This window comes from Mesoplodon bidens, assembly GCF_964165515.1.
Source record: "Mesoplodon bidens genome assembly, chromosome: 2".
NCBI classification, from domain to species: domain Eukaryota; kingdom Metazoa; phylum Chordata; class Mammalia; order Artiodactyla; family Ziphiidae; genus Mesoplodon; species Mesoplodon bidens.
This window is the reverse complement of record NC_138177.1, coordinates 42,231,885-42,251,601: the sequence shown is the minus strand read 5'-3', so window position 1 is coordinate 42,251,601 and position 19,717 is coordinate 42,231,885. Positions and strand designations below refer to the sequence as shown.

The 19,717-nt window shown below is 34.9% G+C and overlaps 1 protein-coding gene across 3 annotated transcripts in view; it reads right to left on the bottom strand.

Annotated features, from left to right (window-relative positions):
- The window catches only part of SWT1 (SWT1 RNA endoribonuclease homolog), a 99,487-nt gene that overhangs the window by 39,496 nt on the left and 40,274 nt on the right, over window positions 1–19,717 (bottom strand). For all 3 annotated transcript variants that reach the window (XM_081223513.1, XM_081223511.1, XM_081223512.1), the window contains exons 14-16: window positions 18,243–18,391; window positions 14,381–14,568; window positions 11,538–11,669 (exon numbers count right to left, since the gene is read on the bottom strand). In XM_081223513.1, coding sequence (XP_081079639.1) covers window positions 11,538–11,669; window positions 14,381–14,568; window positions 18,243–18,391 — 469 coding nt within the window. The remainder of the gene's footprint in view (window positions 1–11,537; window positions 11,670–14,380; window positions 14,569–18,242; window positions 18,392–19,717) is intronic.

Genomic DNA, 19,717 nt, shown 5'->3' with positions numbered 1-19,717 from the left:
TCCAAAACAAGAGAATTAAGGAGAATGAGGGGGAGAATAATTGAAGAGATAATAATTGAGAATTTCCAGAGTTAAACATATGAGTCTTCAGATTAAAGAAAACACACCACATCTCAAGAAAGATAAATAAAACAAAACCTATACCTAGACATCTTGTGATAAAATTACCAAACATAAACGTTACAGAAGAAAATCTTGAAAGCATTCCAGGGTGGGATGGGGGTGGGAGGAGAGAGATTACCAGCTAAGAAAAAACCAGTATGCTGACAGCTGACTACTCATTTCCAGGAAGATATAAGATAATGAAATTACATCTTCAAAGTGTCTAGGGAGGGACTTCCCTGGTGGTCCAATGGCCAAGACTCCACACTCCCAATGCAGGGGGCCCGGGTTCGATCCCTGTTCAGGGAACTAGACCCTGTATGCTGCAACTAAAATGATCCCACGTGCCACAACTAAGACCCAGCACAGCCAAATAAATAAATAAATATTTTTAAAAAAGTGCCTAGGGAAAATAACTGTCAACCTACAATCTACACACAGTTAGGTATCAATCAAGAATGAAAGCAAAATAACACTTTCAGTCAGAAAGGCAATGTCATTACAGGCAATAGAGCTTCCACCTGTTATTTTGGGATGATCTTGGAAACCAGCCTTCAGTCTATGAGGAAGCCCAGGCTACATGGAGATGCTACATGTTCGTGTTCTAGCTGACAGCCAGCATCAGCCAGCCTTTGAGATGATTCCAGACACCATCTAACCACAACCACACAAGAACTCTCAAGTGAGAACTACCCACACGTGTCCAGTCAAGCCCTGGAACCATTAGAGAAAATAAATAATTGACTGCTATTGTTTTAAGCTAGTAAGTTCTGGTATTTAGCAACAGGTGACCCAGAACATGAGGACTGAGGTAAGGGAAAAAAACATCAACTACATAAACTGCGAAGTATGAAATTTCTTTTGCAGCTAATCTTTTGATTGGTTCAGCACGAGGAATTGTTGAACTGCTTTTGTCTATTTTTTTTCCTTTTGCTTAGTCATATATTCATTAGCCTTTTAGTGAAGGTTCCTTCTATAAAGTCCTACGGTATCTTAGTTGAACTAAGAGAGAATATTTTCCATATCTCAGCATGAGAAGAGAAATTTGTACCTCTGTTGGTGGTAGACAGATATGATTGTGGCAGCAGGAACCAATCACCCCTGAGCCCAGGTAAGACGTAGACCTGAGGTGGAGTGTAGAAATTCATAAGGAGTAGGTGTATAAACAATGGCCCCTTCCTACATCAGTCATTCTGTCACAGAGGTATCTAAGTTGAAGAACTGGCAGTTAAATTTCTGAACATGGAGTTCTATTTTAAGCGACTTTTCAATGGAAAGTTGAAAACACATAGGTATGAAAAATGCATTGGCTCAGGTTATAATAAAATTTCTGTAACTTCTTTGAAAATTTACACATTTATGAAAGAAAATTAATTCCTGAATAAAGGTTCTGAAAATAAGTTAGATTTTCTTTGTTTTGTTTGAGAACAGATGGTTGCTTGTACATTAGGTCCTAAGCCTATATATGTAAAGGAAGCATAACAATTACACCTTAATTGAATGGAACACTAGACTGAAGAATGTTTCTACTTCTATACACAAAATATTTTATAGGATCACATCCACTTCTTGTAATTATTTACAACTATTTCCAAGCAATCTAGAGGAACTGTTGTTTTAAAAATAAGTACAGTAATCATGTAGTACTGTGCTCCTATAGTACAGAGGGCACCAAGATACAGAAAATTTCAAAATTCATTAAAAACCCTCTTCTTTTTTGCCCCTCCAGATATTACCACTTTCTCCCCTTTGCTCTTCCAGTCCTTCCAATAGCACTGAAATTAAATTTGTATATTAAATTTTGTTTGAAATACCTGGAGTGGCTTTTGTTTTCCTGACTCAGCAATGACTGAAACAGTACTTGTTAACAGAAGAGTTATTTGGTTTAATTGTGGAGAAACCATTACCACTTGCTTCTCTTGATTCTTGGATTTACATTCTGGGGAGAGAATGTAAATTCTCTAAGGGAGCAATTCTCTAAGGGAGAAACAGCATCATAGGACAACACCTTAACTTCACAGGTTACAGCTGGTATGGAAAATAAGTCTTTTACAGTGTTTTACCAAGCCAGTTCCTTAGATTAGTATATGATAAAGCCAGCGAATTCCATGTAACCATAGCTGTACTTCTTTTGCTATAAAATTAGTTTTTTAGCTGTATGGGCTATCAAGACAGTAGCCAACAAATCCCTTAAATCAACAGATGGAGTTGCTGATAGAAGCACTGCAGTGAGAGAACTTAATTCCATATTTAAAAGAGGTGTCTATTCCAGTGAGGACAAATCACTGCCCCCTTCATGATGGAAGGGGTCTGAATCACTGCCACTAGTGACGATGGTACCCTAGGGAATGGTGCCTTCTAGACTGCTTAGCATTTGCCTCAGCTGTTGGCAGTTTGGGCTCTCAGCAGTGGTAGCATCCAGAGCAGCCTTCATAAAAGGAAGTCCCACGTTTGAGCTCATGTTATCCAGGCTGCTATTTATTGTCCCTTTGCATATGAGCTCACTGACCAAACACTGGGGTGGCTAGGGGAAGAGGGTGACTGACACCCACAGGACAGCTCATCTTGTCCATTTGACTACTGAGAGTCTCCACTGCAGTGGGAAGTCTTTGATGAGTATTCACATGGGACACAAATACCCTTAAACTCTGTGCCCATTACAAGATGCCCATCCACACATCTCTCCTCTAGACTTTCCTGTCACCAATCCTCAAATTCTGTTTTTTCCGTTTCCAAACAAACCAGTAGTCACTGATTATTAATCAAGGTAGATCTGTTTCCCTGATCATTTCTCCAACTACAGTCAAATTTTAGATCCCCGGAGATTAGTATTAACTCAGAGTCAGTATCTAGTAACCCCCCAAAAGGTCTGAGTATTTCACTTTTTCTCAGAGTCACCCTAGTAAGTGGAGGCAAATCCTTTTAAAGAAGACTGATACATTGGGCTTCCCTGGTGGCGCAGTGGTTGGGAGTCTGCCTGCCGATGCAGGGGACACGGGTTCGTGCCCCGGTCTGGGAAGATCCCACACGCCGCGGAGAGGCTGGGCCCATGAGCCATGGCCGCTGAGCCTGCGCGTCCGAAGCCTGTGCTCCGCAACGGGAGAGGCCACAACGGTGAGAGGCCCACGTACCGCAAAAAAAAAAAAAAGAAAAAAGAAGACTGATACAGTCTTTATACTACCTTACACTCCAATGCTGTACAAAAGTACTCACACTTTTTCATCTATGTTATCAAGAGTTTAAATAAAATCTGCATAAATTACTATCTTTAATATAAAAATATAATGTTGATGATTTTACTTATTTGTCTTAGCTCAACAATCAGGTTGGGGAAAATATATAGCTATGTGCTGTCAAAACATAATCTATCTTAATGTTAGCAAAAAAGAAACATTAATTGGAAAATCTACAACTTATAGTTCCAGTTACATTATTACTAATGGTTAAGTAAATGTTGATTCTTGAAGGTTTATTATGCCTTATTGACAAGGATTGGACATCAAAATGTAAAAAAATTCCAGGGGTTTCTGACGTATAATAAATGTTTACTGAGTTACCTTCTAGGGAGAAAACATTGTCCTGAGTTGGACTCAACCTTTTATATTACTGGAAACAGCCTTGAGAACATTGATTGCATCACTTCTCACTATGGGCAGATGGCTGGTCTACTACAGTGTTAAAGTTCTTTAGAGGCACAAGAAGATATTTCTCAAAATAGATGAGACTAATCCTAGAGTCTAGGGTACACTCTAACGTTAAACCTTTTTTTGTACAACTACTCTGTAAGAAGGAATTAGAACTGATCATCCGGCTTTACCCATGTATTTATTATATACTAATTATTTAAGTTAAAATTATTATGATAGCCCTTGTTGAGCAACTTTGATCCCCCACTCCATTTCATTTATTTTACTGATGTCTAACCCCACTGATTTAGTCAGTCATTCATCCCATCTGCTTCTCTGAAAAATGTAGTGTTTGGTAGTTTTAGCATTTCTTAGGGTGACTTAATAGTAGGGATAGCAGGGAATTTTAGTTAAATTATCAGATCAATAAATCATTAGGCAGAAATAACCAGCTACAAAGGGAAAATTTTAAAGTATTGATTTTAAATAAAAACAACTCTATAAACAAAGTAAAATATTTGTTATCTTCAAGAAGTAATCTTCATTTATATTTGATTATTTGATTCTGGTGTGATCAAGAAGTTTATGATGGGAAATATTTAACTCCATCACCAAAACTGGATTTTACTGACTAAAACAGAAGAACACCAACACTTAGAAATGCTTTAGGGGTAGCAGGAATAACTGGCATCACAACGCTGACATTTAGGATAAAAATAAAGGTCCTTATTTCCTATTCTTGAATTACAAATGCTAGGAAGCATAGATAAGAGCTTCAAATGTATAAAATGAAATCTAGTTATTCTAAAAAGTAAGTCATGTGTGATCTATTACCTTCAGTAGCATTAAAGAGGAAGGTTAAAAAAATATCAGCTGTGTTGGATAATTCAGTCAGATTAATATGTGGATGCCATATATTTTGTCAGCTAATTTAATATAAATTTTACTATGTATTACATACATTTAATATAAATGTTATGTTAAAGCTGTGTTTATCAAACTGTAATATAGATACCATAAAAAGCTTTTATTGTCTATATATATATATATATATATATATATATATTTTTTTTTTTTTTTTTTTTCTTTTTGCGGTATGCGGGCCTCTCACTGTTGTGGCCTCTCCCGTTGCGGAGCACAGGCTCCGGACGCGCAGGCTCAGCGGCCACGGCTCACGGGCCCAGCCGCTCCGCGGCACATGGGATCCTCCCAGACCGGGGCACGAACCCGTATCCCCTGCATCGGCAGGCGGACTCTCAACCACTGCGCCACCAGGGAGGCCCCTATTGTCTATATTTTATATACATTATATGTCTTATATAAGAAATGCCTGCTTATATTCCTTAAGTCTCAATCACTTCCATTACATCTCATCTTTCCTTCTACTAACCCTAATTTAGATAGTTGATACAGAGAGATCAGAATTAAGCAATTAAGGATAACATGGGACCACAAGAGCCATTTGGGCAAATTACTGGAGGCTCCATCATCTGTTCTAGACATAAATACCTTTTTAATCTCCTTAATCTCTTTGTTCCAGTCTTTCTCCTTCCTCCTGATTTTCTTTTTTTCTTTTTCTTTTTTTTTTTTTTTTTTTGCGGTACACGGGCCTCTCACTGCTGTGGCCTCTCCTGCCGCGGAGAACAGGCTCCGGATGCGCAGGCTCAGCGGCCATGGCTCACGGGCCCAGCCGCTCTGCGGCATGTGGGATCTTCCCGGACCAGGGCACGAACCTGTGTCCCCTGCATCAGCAGGCGGACTCTCAACCACTGCACCACCAGGGAAGCCCCCTCCTGATTTTCTTATTCTTTACCCTTTCATAGCTTGCGCTTCTCTCTTTTGTATCTTTTTTGGAACCTCTATATTACCTATTCATCTAATGTCATAATGTAGTACTATTAGCAGCATTCAGCCCTACAAGAAGTTGCCCTCCACCAGATAGACTATAAAAGACTCATTCAACCAGTCAACACCCCTCCCCCGCCTTTTTTTTTTTAACCATCTGCTATGCGTCATACAGGTATAAATCTAGGTATAGAAAAGTAAAATGAAGAAAAGTAAGCAAAGTTCCTGCCCTAAAAGTGGTCAAAGTCTTAGGGAGCTGATTATGAAATAAATTATGAAAAAGGTCTAAAATGATGGCATGGGGGGTGAAGCAACTAAACCTTTTCATTTTAAAATAAAAGGTTGTATTATTTTCTCTTACTCAACATAGTGACTGATATACAGGACATGGGGTATATGAAAAAGCTGATAAAGAGGTGCAGTGATATCTGTGGAAACCCTAATGGGGGAGCGAAGGTGAAGTCTAATTATCTAAGGGTAGAAAGGCCAAGCCTCAAAGAAAGTAGGTCAGACCTAAACATGGATAAACCTCTCTAATCTAGACAAGGAAAATTTTTTATCAATGGCTGAACATCTTGCACACTGCAACGAGTCAAGATGCTAAAAAGCCACTAATTTTAAGGTCTTTATTTTCTACGGCTTTCATAAAAACTTTTGTTTCAACAATTGACCTAATCTATAAAACAGCCTAAAGAGTGTTATCTTTGTGTCAACCGAAGGATGACCTTTCCTAAATAACCTTTCTAAAACCTCAAGAGGTCAGCTATCAAAACATACAATATTAAGTTAATATTCTCTCAAATGCGAACTCCACACTCTTTGAAGCTACTAAATCATTAGTAGATATAAAAAACTGCTGTGATTGTAGGATTCCTTTTCCCAGGAATTATGTATGGTTATACCAGTACATGTTTTGTTCTTATGTTAAAATGGGGTAAGAGAGTAATAGGAAAATTCTTTCTTTTGAGACTTAATAAGAATTTATATATGTAAATAACACACACACACATAAGCATCCCCAGTTTCGTGATTATAATTGTTTTGTTTTAGAAAATCAGCTCTGTAAGGTATTTCAAACCAAAGCCACAGGAATGTAACAGAGGTTACAAAGGTTTTGAAGATTACTAAAAGCATTTGAAGATGATAAAAATTAATCATCTTCCTTTCCTAAATTCAAGCAGAAGTCTCATTTTCCAAAATCATATACTATGATCACAAATGAATGTCCATCCAGAATATGACTGTGTCCAAGGCACCATTTAGCACTCAGTCTACATTCAAAAATAATCAAACCAAATATGACAGCTAGAGAAAAAAATCATCTAAGCTTAAGAGATAAAAATTAATTAATTAATTAAACTTGAGATATCCCCTCATAAAAAAAAGTTCCCTCCCCCACAAAATGTGCCAAGTTATTGATAACCCCCCCATAAGATTCAAAATATGAAATTGAGAAAACATTCATTATTTTAGCCACTTCATCCAAGGCTACTTGAGCTGGAAATCTAGAGTTCATGAAATTGACACAGAAATACAAAGTTTTGCATATTAAACCAAGTGATAAAATGAATATACACACTTAAGCATGGTCTAGTTATAGTTTTGGATTCAAATGCTACAATTGGCAATTTTTTTCTTTTTAATAATTTCAACATTATGTTATAAAGGTGAAACACACAAACATGATTATAAAATGTAGGCAGACTGCAATTTCCTACCCTCACTCTCCCCCTTTCCTCTCCTCTGCTTCTAAACCAGGCAGCTCATCATCTACTTCACAGACACAAAAACATACATTCATTGTTGTTGTGAGTATTATCTTTCAGGTTAAAGCTGCACACATTTATAGTATGCCTCAGATTTGGATTACATGACCTGTTTAGTTAACTTTGTAGATATGTCAATCTAAGCACAAGACATTTAATGTTTTTTGATTAATGTACAAGTAGAAGTTTTCTTAGTTTTAGAATTTGCCATATGACTTTTCGATTAATTTTTCACTCCAAATGAAGCTTTATAATCTTCATATACTAAGCAAAAGGTTTTTGTGATCTTGAGAGTAACTTGATCAATCTAGACATCAGTTCACTGAAGTATGAGACTACATTGTACTGCCCTAAAAAATGAATCTGAAAACACTTTTGTTTACATGGAAAGAGTACTGACTAGTCCGCTAGTGTTTAGATAAGAAAACCATTAACAAAAGTGCTCAAATTAATCCTGTATATGTATAAAAGGAAAGATAAGAGACAAGCAATCTCTAAACCAATAGCAAATAAGTTCACTCTCCTACCCAAGAAGAAAGTGTGCAGAAAGTATAGAAATCAGCAATATTCTCATCCCATTTTCAACTTCTACCAAATTAGGTATTCTGCTCCTAATTGTATAACTGTGTGAACAACTGTTACATCAATATTTTCAATCTTAACTTACAACAATCATGTTTAGACCCCTACTAAAATTGAAATAACACACTTTTAAACATTTCAAATTTAACATATCAGCTTTAAAGAGAAAATAAAGACTAACACTTGTAAATATGTTACAGTTTAAAAAGTATCTTCATACACATCATGTGAAGAAGGGATGAGTATTCTCACTTACTAAGGAAAGAAACTGTAGCTTAGAGAGGGTAGATGACATGCCTGAAGTCAGCTACAATGGGAAAGATCTGGAACTAGAAGCCCAAACTCTTAGTTCAACAAACTCATTTTCATTCACTTCTTTAACTGAAGGACCCAGTTAACAGGTCATCTATTATTGATTCCTAATGTAACACTATAAATGATCTGCTATAATAAAAAGAAATAGAGTTGACATATATTCACTGAGCATGCATCTCAAAACTAAATGAAACTATTTCATTTTAGTAAGCATCCGAAATACTAATGAATTTGTAGTCACTACAAATTTGAGTGTATTTTTCAACGTTTAAAAATCCACTCATAGTTAGCCAACCTTCAATTTTTTAACTGAACTTACTTTAACATGACTCTGTTTTTTAAAGGATTTTAGGATCACACATTCACTGGACAAAACAATATATATTAACTTTTACTACGTTTTTTTCAAATGTCCACTGTTTGAAGGTTTAAAAAAAAACTTGCAACTTTAGTAGTTTCCGTTGATTAATGAATGCTTAAACGGGCAAACTTTTTAATCATAATGCCCTCTGCTGGTAACTCAAGAGCTTCTAGTATATTTATTACAGGAGGTTGGATTAATTTCTTTAACTGTGGTCTCCCACCAACTGCATATACATCTCTTGGAAAGCCTGTTAAAAATACAACTTCCCTCCTCTACAAAATACCTACAGATACTGTGATTTCAGTAAGTCTGGGATAAGATCTAGAACTCTTACCTTCCCCAACAAATAAGCAGAGAATCACTGGTTTGGTTAGTTATACCAACACCCGACTTTCAAAGCACAGTAACTTTAGGAAAAGCTCTGGGAAGGCATTATTATGCCTCTTTTATAGATGAAGACTGAGGCTCAAGACAATTTACTCCAGGTCACATGATAAAAAGTAGCAGAACAACTAACATTTTTTTATTCCTGGAGGTAGGTACACTTACAGGAAAGATTAACAAAACTGAATCAGCCTTAAAATTCAAGTATTTACTTCCTTAGATATAGTTTATGAAAGCAGTACATGCTATACCTTCTCAACCATGACTCCACATGAGACTCACCAGGGGAGTTTGTAAAAATGCATACACCCAGGTCCCTCTCCCAGAGAATCAGATTGAATAGGTTTAAGACAGCACCCGGCCATTGTTCTCTTTTTTTTTAAGCTCCCAAATGATTGGAATTGGCCGCCAGGGCTGAGCATCACTTAGGCCCATGGTGCTCAGCCTTTAGTCTGCACAGAATCACCTGGAGGACACAGACTGCAAGGCCCTACCACGAGTTTCTGATTCAGGAGGTCTGGGAGAGTTTGAGAATTTGCATTTTTAACAAGTTCCAGGTGGTGATGATGATGCTAGTTCTGTGCCCACACTCTGAGAACTGGTTAAGCATACTGGCTAGTGGTTCTCAAAACTGCCTACACATTAGAATCACCTGGAGAAATTTTTAAAATCCTGATAGCTAGGCACACCCTCAGACCAATTCCACCAGAATCTCTGGGGTGGGGTCCAGGGAACAATATGTTTAAAGGTCCTAAAATTAAGAAGCTTTCTCTACAGCAAAGTCTATAAAAGCTATTAATGGATGTATAGTGATTTTCTGAGTGGGTAATATAGTATGCAATATTTCTGAAGTTTTTTGGACCAGAAACACTTCTGTCAAGGCACATAACTGACAGCTCTGGATGTGTGAAATACTAGCCTACAGGATAAAGTGGAAACTGCTTTATGCAGCTTACAAGACATTCCCCTCCAACCTCGATCCAGTCTTATCTTTTCCCAGACTCTCCCTGGCTCCACTGCCTGTATTCCTATTAAAATATCAATAACTCTCTATTGCAATTATCTGTTTCAATGTGACTGTTTGCACTATTTCTACAAGCTCACTGGAGTCAGAGTTTGTATCTCATTTTTCTTTGATTCCCCAGAGCTAGCATGATGCCAAGCACAGGCGGTGCTCAATAAACATTTGTTGAGTAATTGAATTCAGACTAATATCCCTACTTTCTGTAGAAAAGGTAATGTGTCAAGCATGGCTTTTATGCAATGTACCATGTGCAACAGCTTTTACACAGCTAACATCAGAACTAAATATTTCTTCTTCATAGAGCTACTCTTGTTTAATATTGCCTTAAATAAAAAAAGAGACTACATGCACTTAGAGATGATACTTAACTTGTCTTGGGATCTGTTACATCTTCAATTCATTAGTAACTTAAGAGTGGCAAAAAGCTTTGGTCATTTTTTATTCTAAGAATCATATTAGCCAAGTGATCCAAAAAGAGGTACAGATGCTTTGTGCATTAACAACGAGATGAAGTTTCCAAAAACCCTTAAAGAGAAGTGAAAACAAAACCAAAAGCTGCTATTGTTTTAAAAATCCAAGTTTTTAAAACTTGGACATGCTAAAATCAAATCAGTTTTGATTTTTCTTTTTTTTTTTGGTTTTTTTTTTTGCGGTACGCGGGCCTCTCACCGCTGTGGTCTCTCCCGTTGCGGAGCACGGGCTCCGGACGCGCAGGCCCAGCCGCTCCGCGGCATGTGGGATCTTCCCGGACCGGGGCACGAACCCGTGTCCCCTGCATTGGCAGGCGGAGTCTCAACCACTGCGCCACCAGGGAAGCCCCCTCCTGATTTTGTTTTTTTAATTTATAAAGAACAGTATTCTTCTGTCAGCAAGCTGCATGCCAATTCAGGTCAAGCAACTTTGGTATATAAAGAAAAAATTGCAAGATTAAGTTTAGTATTCTTCTTCAGTGCCACAAAAGAAAACATGTGACTTCACGCTACACAGGTGGTATGGTCCATTCTGTACCTTTCTGGAACTATGTTTTCTATATACGTCACAAATATTTAAAATAATCACATATATATTGTCTCAAAGCATCATAAAACTAGGTTGCTTTTCAAACTTTTTCAGTTTGTGGTACTGTGAGACTCTATTGGATGAAATCAATCATGTTTACAAACATTAACATATATTTGTTTTTAAAGGGCAGTGATAATTACCTTAACACATATTTTTCATTCAACAAGTAATTACTGAGTGCCATTATGTGTCAGGCACTGTTCTTGTAGCTATAGTTACGCAATAAAGAAAATAGAGTTCCTTATGAAGCTTACAGTCTGGTCTATTTTTTCATAGAAAGGAAAAAAGTGGAAAGATTCGTGTGGTCCAAATTAGAAATAGGGATTCTTTGCAAGGGAGGGAAAGAAGTTAAATCTAAAAGCCATTAGTTTAAAAAACTTGCTGGAAGACTCCCAGCAACTCTGAAAAAGCTGATAAACCTAAAAGAAAGATGAAAGTAATAAACTTTAAAATTAGTTAGTATTTACCTCTGAATTCCTTCAAGAATAACCTTAACAGCTTCCATTAACTTTTGAAGATATACAAATGCTTCTTCAAATGATGCTACTTTTGAAGACATCAGAGCTGCATTTGAGCCCAATCTTTGAAACACATCCATGCTAAAATAGAGAAAAAAATGCTCATAGGTACACATGCATATTTAGTGTAATTCAAGTATTTCGATTTCTAATGTATAACATTAGGTAATATTTATAACTCATCTCTCATAATGCTTATCTATTTAAATTAGAAATAAAAGACAGTGACTTGTGAATGTCCCGGCTACCATTCATGCAAAAGATATGGACCAACAACTATACAGGTCTAATCTAAAGTAATACTGTAAAAGCTAGGTGAATAATGTTTCACTCTAAGAGACCATAAGAGATGGAAGTAATAATATCAATTTATATTCAAGTCAGTACGTAAGTACTGACAGTACTCCCGTACATAAGGATGAAGAAAAAAAATCAGACATCAGATTTAGAGTTTGCTGAAACTGGATGTTATAAGTGTTCATACACCTTACTCTGATAATTCCAATTTTAGAAATCTATCACACATTAATAATTATTCATAACTGGGTTACAATTAGTAATCACCTAAATGTTCAACAATATTAAAAAAAGTGTTAAGTAAATAGTAAATTAGCCACCTGATGAAAGACCAAACAACTATTAAAATGATGCTTATGCCATCTATGAAACAGAAAAATTAAGGTATACAAAATGTACTCAAATAATAACAACCATATAAAAAATCAAAACATATGCTGTATGGGCTGAACAGTGTCCCCCCAAAATTCATGTTCACCCAGAACCTCAGAATGTGGCCTTATTTAAAATAGGATCTTTGTAATTAGTTAAGTTAAAATGAGGTCATACCGGATTAGGGTGGGCACTACCCTATGTGAAGACAAAGGCAGAGAGTGGAGTGATGTATCTACAAATACTGCTGGCAGCTACTAGAAGCTAGGAGACAGTCATGGAATAGATTCTCCCTCAGAACCTCCTAAAAGAACCAACTCTGCAGACACCTGGATTTCAGACTTTCTAGCTTCCAGAACGGAGTGAATAGATTTCTGTTATTTTATTTTTCAATATTTTTTATTGAAGTATAGTTGATTTACAATGTTGTGTTAATTTCTGCTGTACAGCAAAGTGATTCAGTTATACATATATGTACATTCTTTTTTTATATTCTTTTCCATTATGGTTTATCATAGGATATTGAATATAGATCTCTGTGCTATATCGCAGGACTCTGTTGTTTATCCATTCTATATATAAAAGCTTACACCTGCTAACCCCAACCTCTTTAAGGTTGTGCATAGGTGCTCTAATAATAGTTTTATAAGCACTATTATTTTTATTTTATAAAAATTGTGCATAGGGCCTACCAGATCTTCAAATGAGCATCTCTATGTGAAAGACTCAAGCATGAATATGTTGAGAAGTTCTACAGTGACTCTGGTACACAACCAGGCATGGGAAACAATGAAGTAGGCTTTAAAAACTATATACCAATAAAATAATATAAGCATTTTTCACTTACTGAAGTACTATAATGTAAAGTCTATTATCCAGAAATTACCAAGAACTCTGTAACATCCAACACAAATGTATGTATATTATAGGTCAGGTCTAAGGTACATAAAGTACTCAAATGTTTTCTAAATGAAAGGAACATTAAGATATCTTAGATATTGTTTTAAACTACTTTATTTTTAAAGTGATCATTTCTGGCATATACAACTTTCTGCTAACAAAAATATCTGATAAGCCACAACATTAAAAATACGTTAAGATTGGACAAAACAAACAAAACCTTTGCTTTATATGAAAATACAAAATTTTAAATGTTTTTTTACCTCACATGTCAGATATCGTTATTTCTTTAGGATAACAGACTATATTTTTGTTTGAATTTCTTTAGGATAACAGGCTATATATTTGTTTAATTGTTGTCAAGGACTAAAAATGGGTCCCAAATCTATGACTGACTGAGAATAGATGTTTAAGTGGAGTGCTAATATTACTTTGCTGCTCTTGTAGACAACTAGAACAGATAAATGATCTTAATCCAAAACAACAAACTGGGCCCTCGAGGCAAAATCATACTACAAAACATATAGTAAGATTAACATATTAATTATACAAAGACTATGGGCTTGGGGAAAAGTATGGAAGGGAGCGTTGGCCTACTTTAAAACAACTTTAAAACAGTTGTTTTCAATTATTTTTTAAGTTACTCTAGCAGCAGCCTATTTAAAGACTACTCACAAACGGTCTCTATCTTTTCATTTTACCAAGACCATAATACTTCATGTGTATGAAATAAAAGTATTTCTCCGTTTTAAGTAAAAGTATTTATCTTTCTTTTAAAAAAAATTTACATGAATTTTCCCTAATCCAGACTGATGTTTTCTTTACATTATTTTAAATCTGATTAAGGCTTTGTATCCTGCTAATTCGTTTAGCTAATCTTGGTGACTATTCATTGGTTTTGACATAAATAGGCAATGATTCCCATCAAGGTTTCACATCTGAATCACCTGAAGAGAAGCACTAGTTCAGCTTCACTTCAGTCCTACTGAATCAGCACTTCTTAGAACCTAGGCATATATATATTTTAAACTCTCCAGATAATTGTAATGTGCACCCCTAGTTAAGCATCACTGTTTCTAAGGGTACAAATTTGACAAAAGGCCCTCTTAAGATAATCTAGTACAAACTATATTGTTAAACTCACAACCCAAACACTAACTATTTAATGAATAAGAGTAATGATGGAAAACCCTAAAACTCAAAAATTCTTGGAAATTTAGTACCTGTTTTGACATATTGTAATCCAAACATTCTCTAGGATAGACCAGATCTCTTGATGCCTGTTGGGTTGGGGAAGATGAGAACCTGAGAAAACGGTGATTTCTTGGTTATTAGATTTCATCAAAGAATTATCTTCTTGCCTTTCACCCGCTGTATTTTTTGAAGGATTTTGCTTAAGTTTTGCCTTGACCTGGGGAAATAAGAATTACATAATATACAGCTAGTCCTTCACTAGTAAGTGAGAGAAAAAGAATGCTAATTGTTGCTTACAAATGTTCTAGCTTTCTGGGAAGTGCTGATTATTCTTTTTCCTTGATTATGTATAGAATATTCCCAGAATAGCATCAGAGCTAAAAAAAATTTTCCTTTTCCATTTATATCAAACAATATTTCCAATCTATTTATTACAGAGTATAGAAGTAAAATTCTACTTGTAAGGGATGAAGAAATAAGTGAGCAAAGAAATGGAAACAATTGTTATAGACTGTTCTTTTAAGAAGTTTGGTAGTTGATGGAAGGAGATGGTACAGTAAATAGCATGACCAATTAAAAGTATTTAAGAATAGATCTGAGCATATTTTTAAGCAAGGTAAAAGAGTGATACTACTGGTTCAAGTGATTTTTTAAAAACATCACTTTGGGGGAAAATATTAACTTAGGTGAAAAATATATCTGATAGAATGGAAAAAAAGTTTTAACTATGATTTTAACTTGGGTTTTTTGACTTGGCACTACTATAACTTCTTTGTGAACTTAAGTAAAATCTCTAGGTTTCCTTTGTTGATAAAAGTATGATTTCAAAGGTTAGCTTCATGGATTATTCATGGTTTATTAGTTTCATGTTTATCAAATTTTTAAAAAAGGAAATTTCCAAAACTGTAACAGTTAATATTTATTGAGCATTTCTCATGTACAAGAATTTCTAAGAACTTTACTTATAATTTTCTTAGAACTTTATATATAGATATAAAGTTAATCCTCACAATTACTCTATGAAGCAGATGCTGTGATTATCTATATTTTATAACTGAGGCACAGAAAGGATAAGTAACTCACGCAAGGTCACACAGATGCTAAGAGGCATGAACAGAATTTGACCTTCAGTAGTCTATGAATGGGGTTATAATCTCTCTCCAACTATAAAGAGAATATTTCCCTTTTATTTCTTTTGAGGCAGGAAGAAAATTGCCTGTTTACATTAATTATGAACTTAATAAATAAACATGAATGGAAAGATGTATTTTGTTCTGAAATAAATGTTTACTCACCACATAGTGCTTTTCCTCAGCTCTCAAACTGCAGTGTATACAACTATGCAAATGGATTGCTTTTTCAAACACTTATATAGCACTTACTATATGCTAGGCACTAAGTGCTCTGCAAATATTAATTTATTTGTCATGAAAGGTCTAAGGCAGAGATCATTATACTCTTTTTACAAAAGAAGGGATTAAGGCTCAGAGAGTTTAAATAACCAGAAGGTAAAAACACAACTAGTCAGCATGGGAAGTCTGAGGCACACAACCCTAAAGTTTATTAACAAGACTTATTTTAATTATTCTATCTCCTGGAAGAGCAAGTCTTCTTTTTTTATGGTGGTTAAAAGGCTTATAAAAGAAAAAAATACATATCCTTTTCTCCACCCTATCTATATAAAAATCTGGAAAATGATGCTACTTAACTTTCCATTTTTGTTTCTCAGAAGCAAACAAATAATGAATATTTCTCTTTTCCAGATTTTCTATACTTGGTAAATTCAGATACGGGGGATTTTTTTTTATAGTTACTATATTTAGATATCCTATTCCTGGAGGTAATCTATTTCTTGTTGTTGCTCATGTTAGTGACACATGACTAAGTATTCAGGTCATATATCTAATCTAATGTATTCTACAAAACAAAACCCTATTGAAAGTGTATTTCAAAAGCCCAAGCTAAATCACAATGTTCCTGGCTGACTTGGACAATGAATTATTTCAAACATGAAAATAAAGCAACACTTGAGAGCTCTAACTGTGGAAACAACACAGGTTGTTTCAAGCAATCAGACTAATGCCAAGTGTTGAGGGAAATGCACTAATGAGGATACTAGATTCTTTGCCACTTGCCTTCTTGAAGCTTACTAATGTGACAACTGGAAAATCAGGATCCAAGAAGAAATAACTTACTAAGCAATAATTCAATATTTTTAAAAGGGGGCAATATATCTTAGGCATACCATTATGTGATAAACAACCCTAAATTTTAACATCACATTTTCATGGTAACTCCCACTGCTAGGTTTCCAATTGATGAAAGAATCTTGATATTCATTAACATTTTTATCTCAGTCAATCCTAATTTTTTTTATTCTCCATAATTTTAATTCAAAAACTGATAACCCTGTGAGTATCGTGAACTTTTCATCTTGTTCACCATGTCTGTTTCAGTAAAGATGGGCTTTAGGGCTCAGTTCTGTGAGGGAAAAGGATAATGTATTTTCCCCTACACAGTTCAAGTACAGTACTCAAGCTGCAACTCCTACATTTCCAGGTCCATTCTTCCCTACTAAAGGTTCTAAAAGTCACACTTGCCATAGAAAAATACAACTACCGATGTTTTGGTCATCTTAAACCAAAAGATCATTCACCCCTTAAATCAATTCTTTCCTCAAGAATTATCACATATTTCCTATGAGTTTATCAAAAAGATGCTTCTTTTACTCCATAAGATACTCTCTTAAGCAAGTAAGTTCTTTCCTCACCAACTATGACTAAGTTTAATATCATCTAATCCTTTCATTACTTCATAAGTAGTGGGACCTATGTTACCAGAAAAAATCACTGAGAAAAACCTGGCCAATTCAATAACTCAAAAGAAAAAAAGAATATGATATATACATACCAGAAGAAAGTACCATTAATAGCTTATCTAGTAATTGTGATGCTGAGTTTTTTGAGCTATTTCGGGCATATAAACTATCCAGAATTTTCTAGATTTGAACTTTGAAGACTGCAGAAATACAGTATTACCAGGGACAAAACTCCCATAGTTATTTTAAAGGGACAAAAAGGCCATCAGTGCTAGGTGGACTGCGTAAGACTCACATGAGGAGACTTGTGAAAAAACTGGTAGGTCAATTGGCAAAGTTTGAATAGGGTCTGCAGGTTAGATAATTAATTATGTCAATATTAATTTTCTGATTAATTATTCTAGTTACATAACATATCCTTATTCTTTAGGATATATATATATGGAAATATTTAGGGGTAAAGGAGAATGATATCTGTAACATCCTCTTAAACAGTTCAGAAAAAATATTTTGGTTAGATAAGTAGACAGATAGGGAAAACAATAAAGCAAATGTGATAAAATACTAACATTGGGAAATTGGGGTAAAGGATATATATGAGAATTCTTTATATTACTCTTGTAATTTTTTTGTAAGTTTGAAAATATTTCAAAATAAAACATGAAACAAGAAAAAAAACATTGCTGGGCACCACTGCCAGAAGTTTTATTCAGTAAAGTTTGAGAGGGGCTTGGCATCTGCATGTTTAAAAAATCTCCAAAGTATCTTGATGCATGTTGTGATCCACTGGTCAGGAGCACTGAAAAATGAGTAGTCAGCAACAATGCATAGCTTTCCTCTATTCATAAATGAAATAATATAAAATCCCAACAACTGCTGTGACACTGCTTCCACAAGAGGATGTGTGTTTTATAACTTGTAATAAGGATTGCTTACTCACCATTCAATTCACTTAATATTTACTTTTAGTACATTAGAATAAGTTAAAATCTTTTACCTACTGTTGTCTGCCCAATACATTTTTAGAATGCATGTGATTAGCTACTCTAAGTGGCATTCCAAAGGTCTCTTACCTCTATAAATGTTTGGAGTAGTTTGTTTACTTGAGCAAAGGCCTGTGGAAGAATACCATCATAATTTGACCTTGTACTGAAAGCATGCAGCAAACTTTTAGAATCCTGAAGCAGCAATTTCACTGTTGTAAAATCCACTGCATTGTTAGCTGGTAACAGAAAATTAAGAAGGAAAAAATAAGTAAGAATGAGTATACAACACAAAAATGTTTTTGGAAAACCAATGTAATAATAATTATGAAATTTAAGAAGTGTATGCATTTACACCTACAGGCCACTCCTAATTTATCTCTCTTGTGTAAAAAGCAACAATTAGACTTAGTTTTAGACAAAGTTCTTGGGGATGATTCTGGTATTCTGTACAGCCTGCCCTCCATATCCACCAGTTCCACATCTATAGATTCAATCAACCATGGATCGAAAATATTTGGCAAAAAAGTTCCATCAAGTTCCAAAAAGTGAAACCTGAATTTGCTGTGCACTGGCACCTATTTACATAGCATTTACATTGTATTAGGTATTACAAATAATCTAGAGATGATTTAAAGTATACAGGAGAATGTGTGTAGGTTATACACAAATACTATACCATTTTATATAAGGCACTTGAGCATTGAGAATTTTGCTATCCTTGTGGGTCCTGGATACCAAGACTACATTCAGATTCCAGAATGTCCCTCAACAAGGTCAACTTCAAAGTAAAAGAAAAATGTGCAACATACTATATATAAAATAGACAAACATCAAGGTCCTACTGTATAGCACAGGGAACTATATTCAATACCCTTTAATAAACCATAACAGAAAAGAATATGAAAAAGAATATGCATATATAAATATAACTGAATCACTCCGCTGTACACCAGAAACTAATACAACATTGTAAATCAACTATACTTCAATTTAAAAAAAGTAAAAGAAAATGAAAGAACATTAAACTCTTCAGAAAAGAGATAACCACCAAACAAGTTAAACTACAGATTTTCAAAACTGAGGTTGTTTGTATACATATTACTGTTGAGGTATCATAGAGTCACATTTTGGCGGTAAGCACTTAAATTATATGCAGAACCTTTCATAATCAACTCAGTTACCATGTAGTGATTTACCTTCAAACTTCATTACATGAAACGTAATACTAGATTTATTGAAAATGTGTTCTCTCTGGACACAATATAACCTCAGCAAAAAGTAAGCAATTTGGGTAACAGTGAGCTGTGGGCAAGAGACGCTAGTAGAATTTTTTTCCCCCATAAATTAGCAAAGTGAGTTAATCTACAAGTAATAATTTAAAGATATAACAATTTTCTCTCAAGGAACTAAAATCGCCTACATTAAATTCTCAAACCAATTGGGAAAAGTGGTGTCAATAATTTCAGATTCAAAAAGTTATGAACAATGAAGTTGAATAACCTTCTAATGTCACTAAAATTCAGAACAGAAAAAAAATATTTCTATTATTAAGACAGAATACT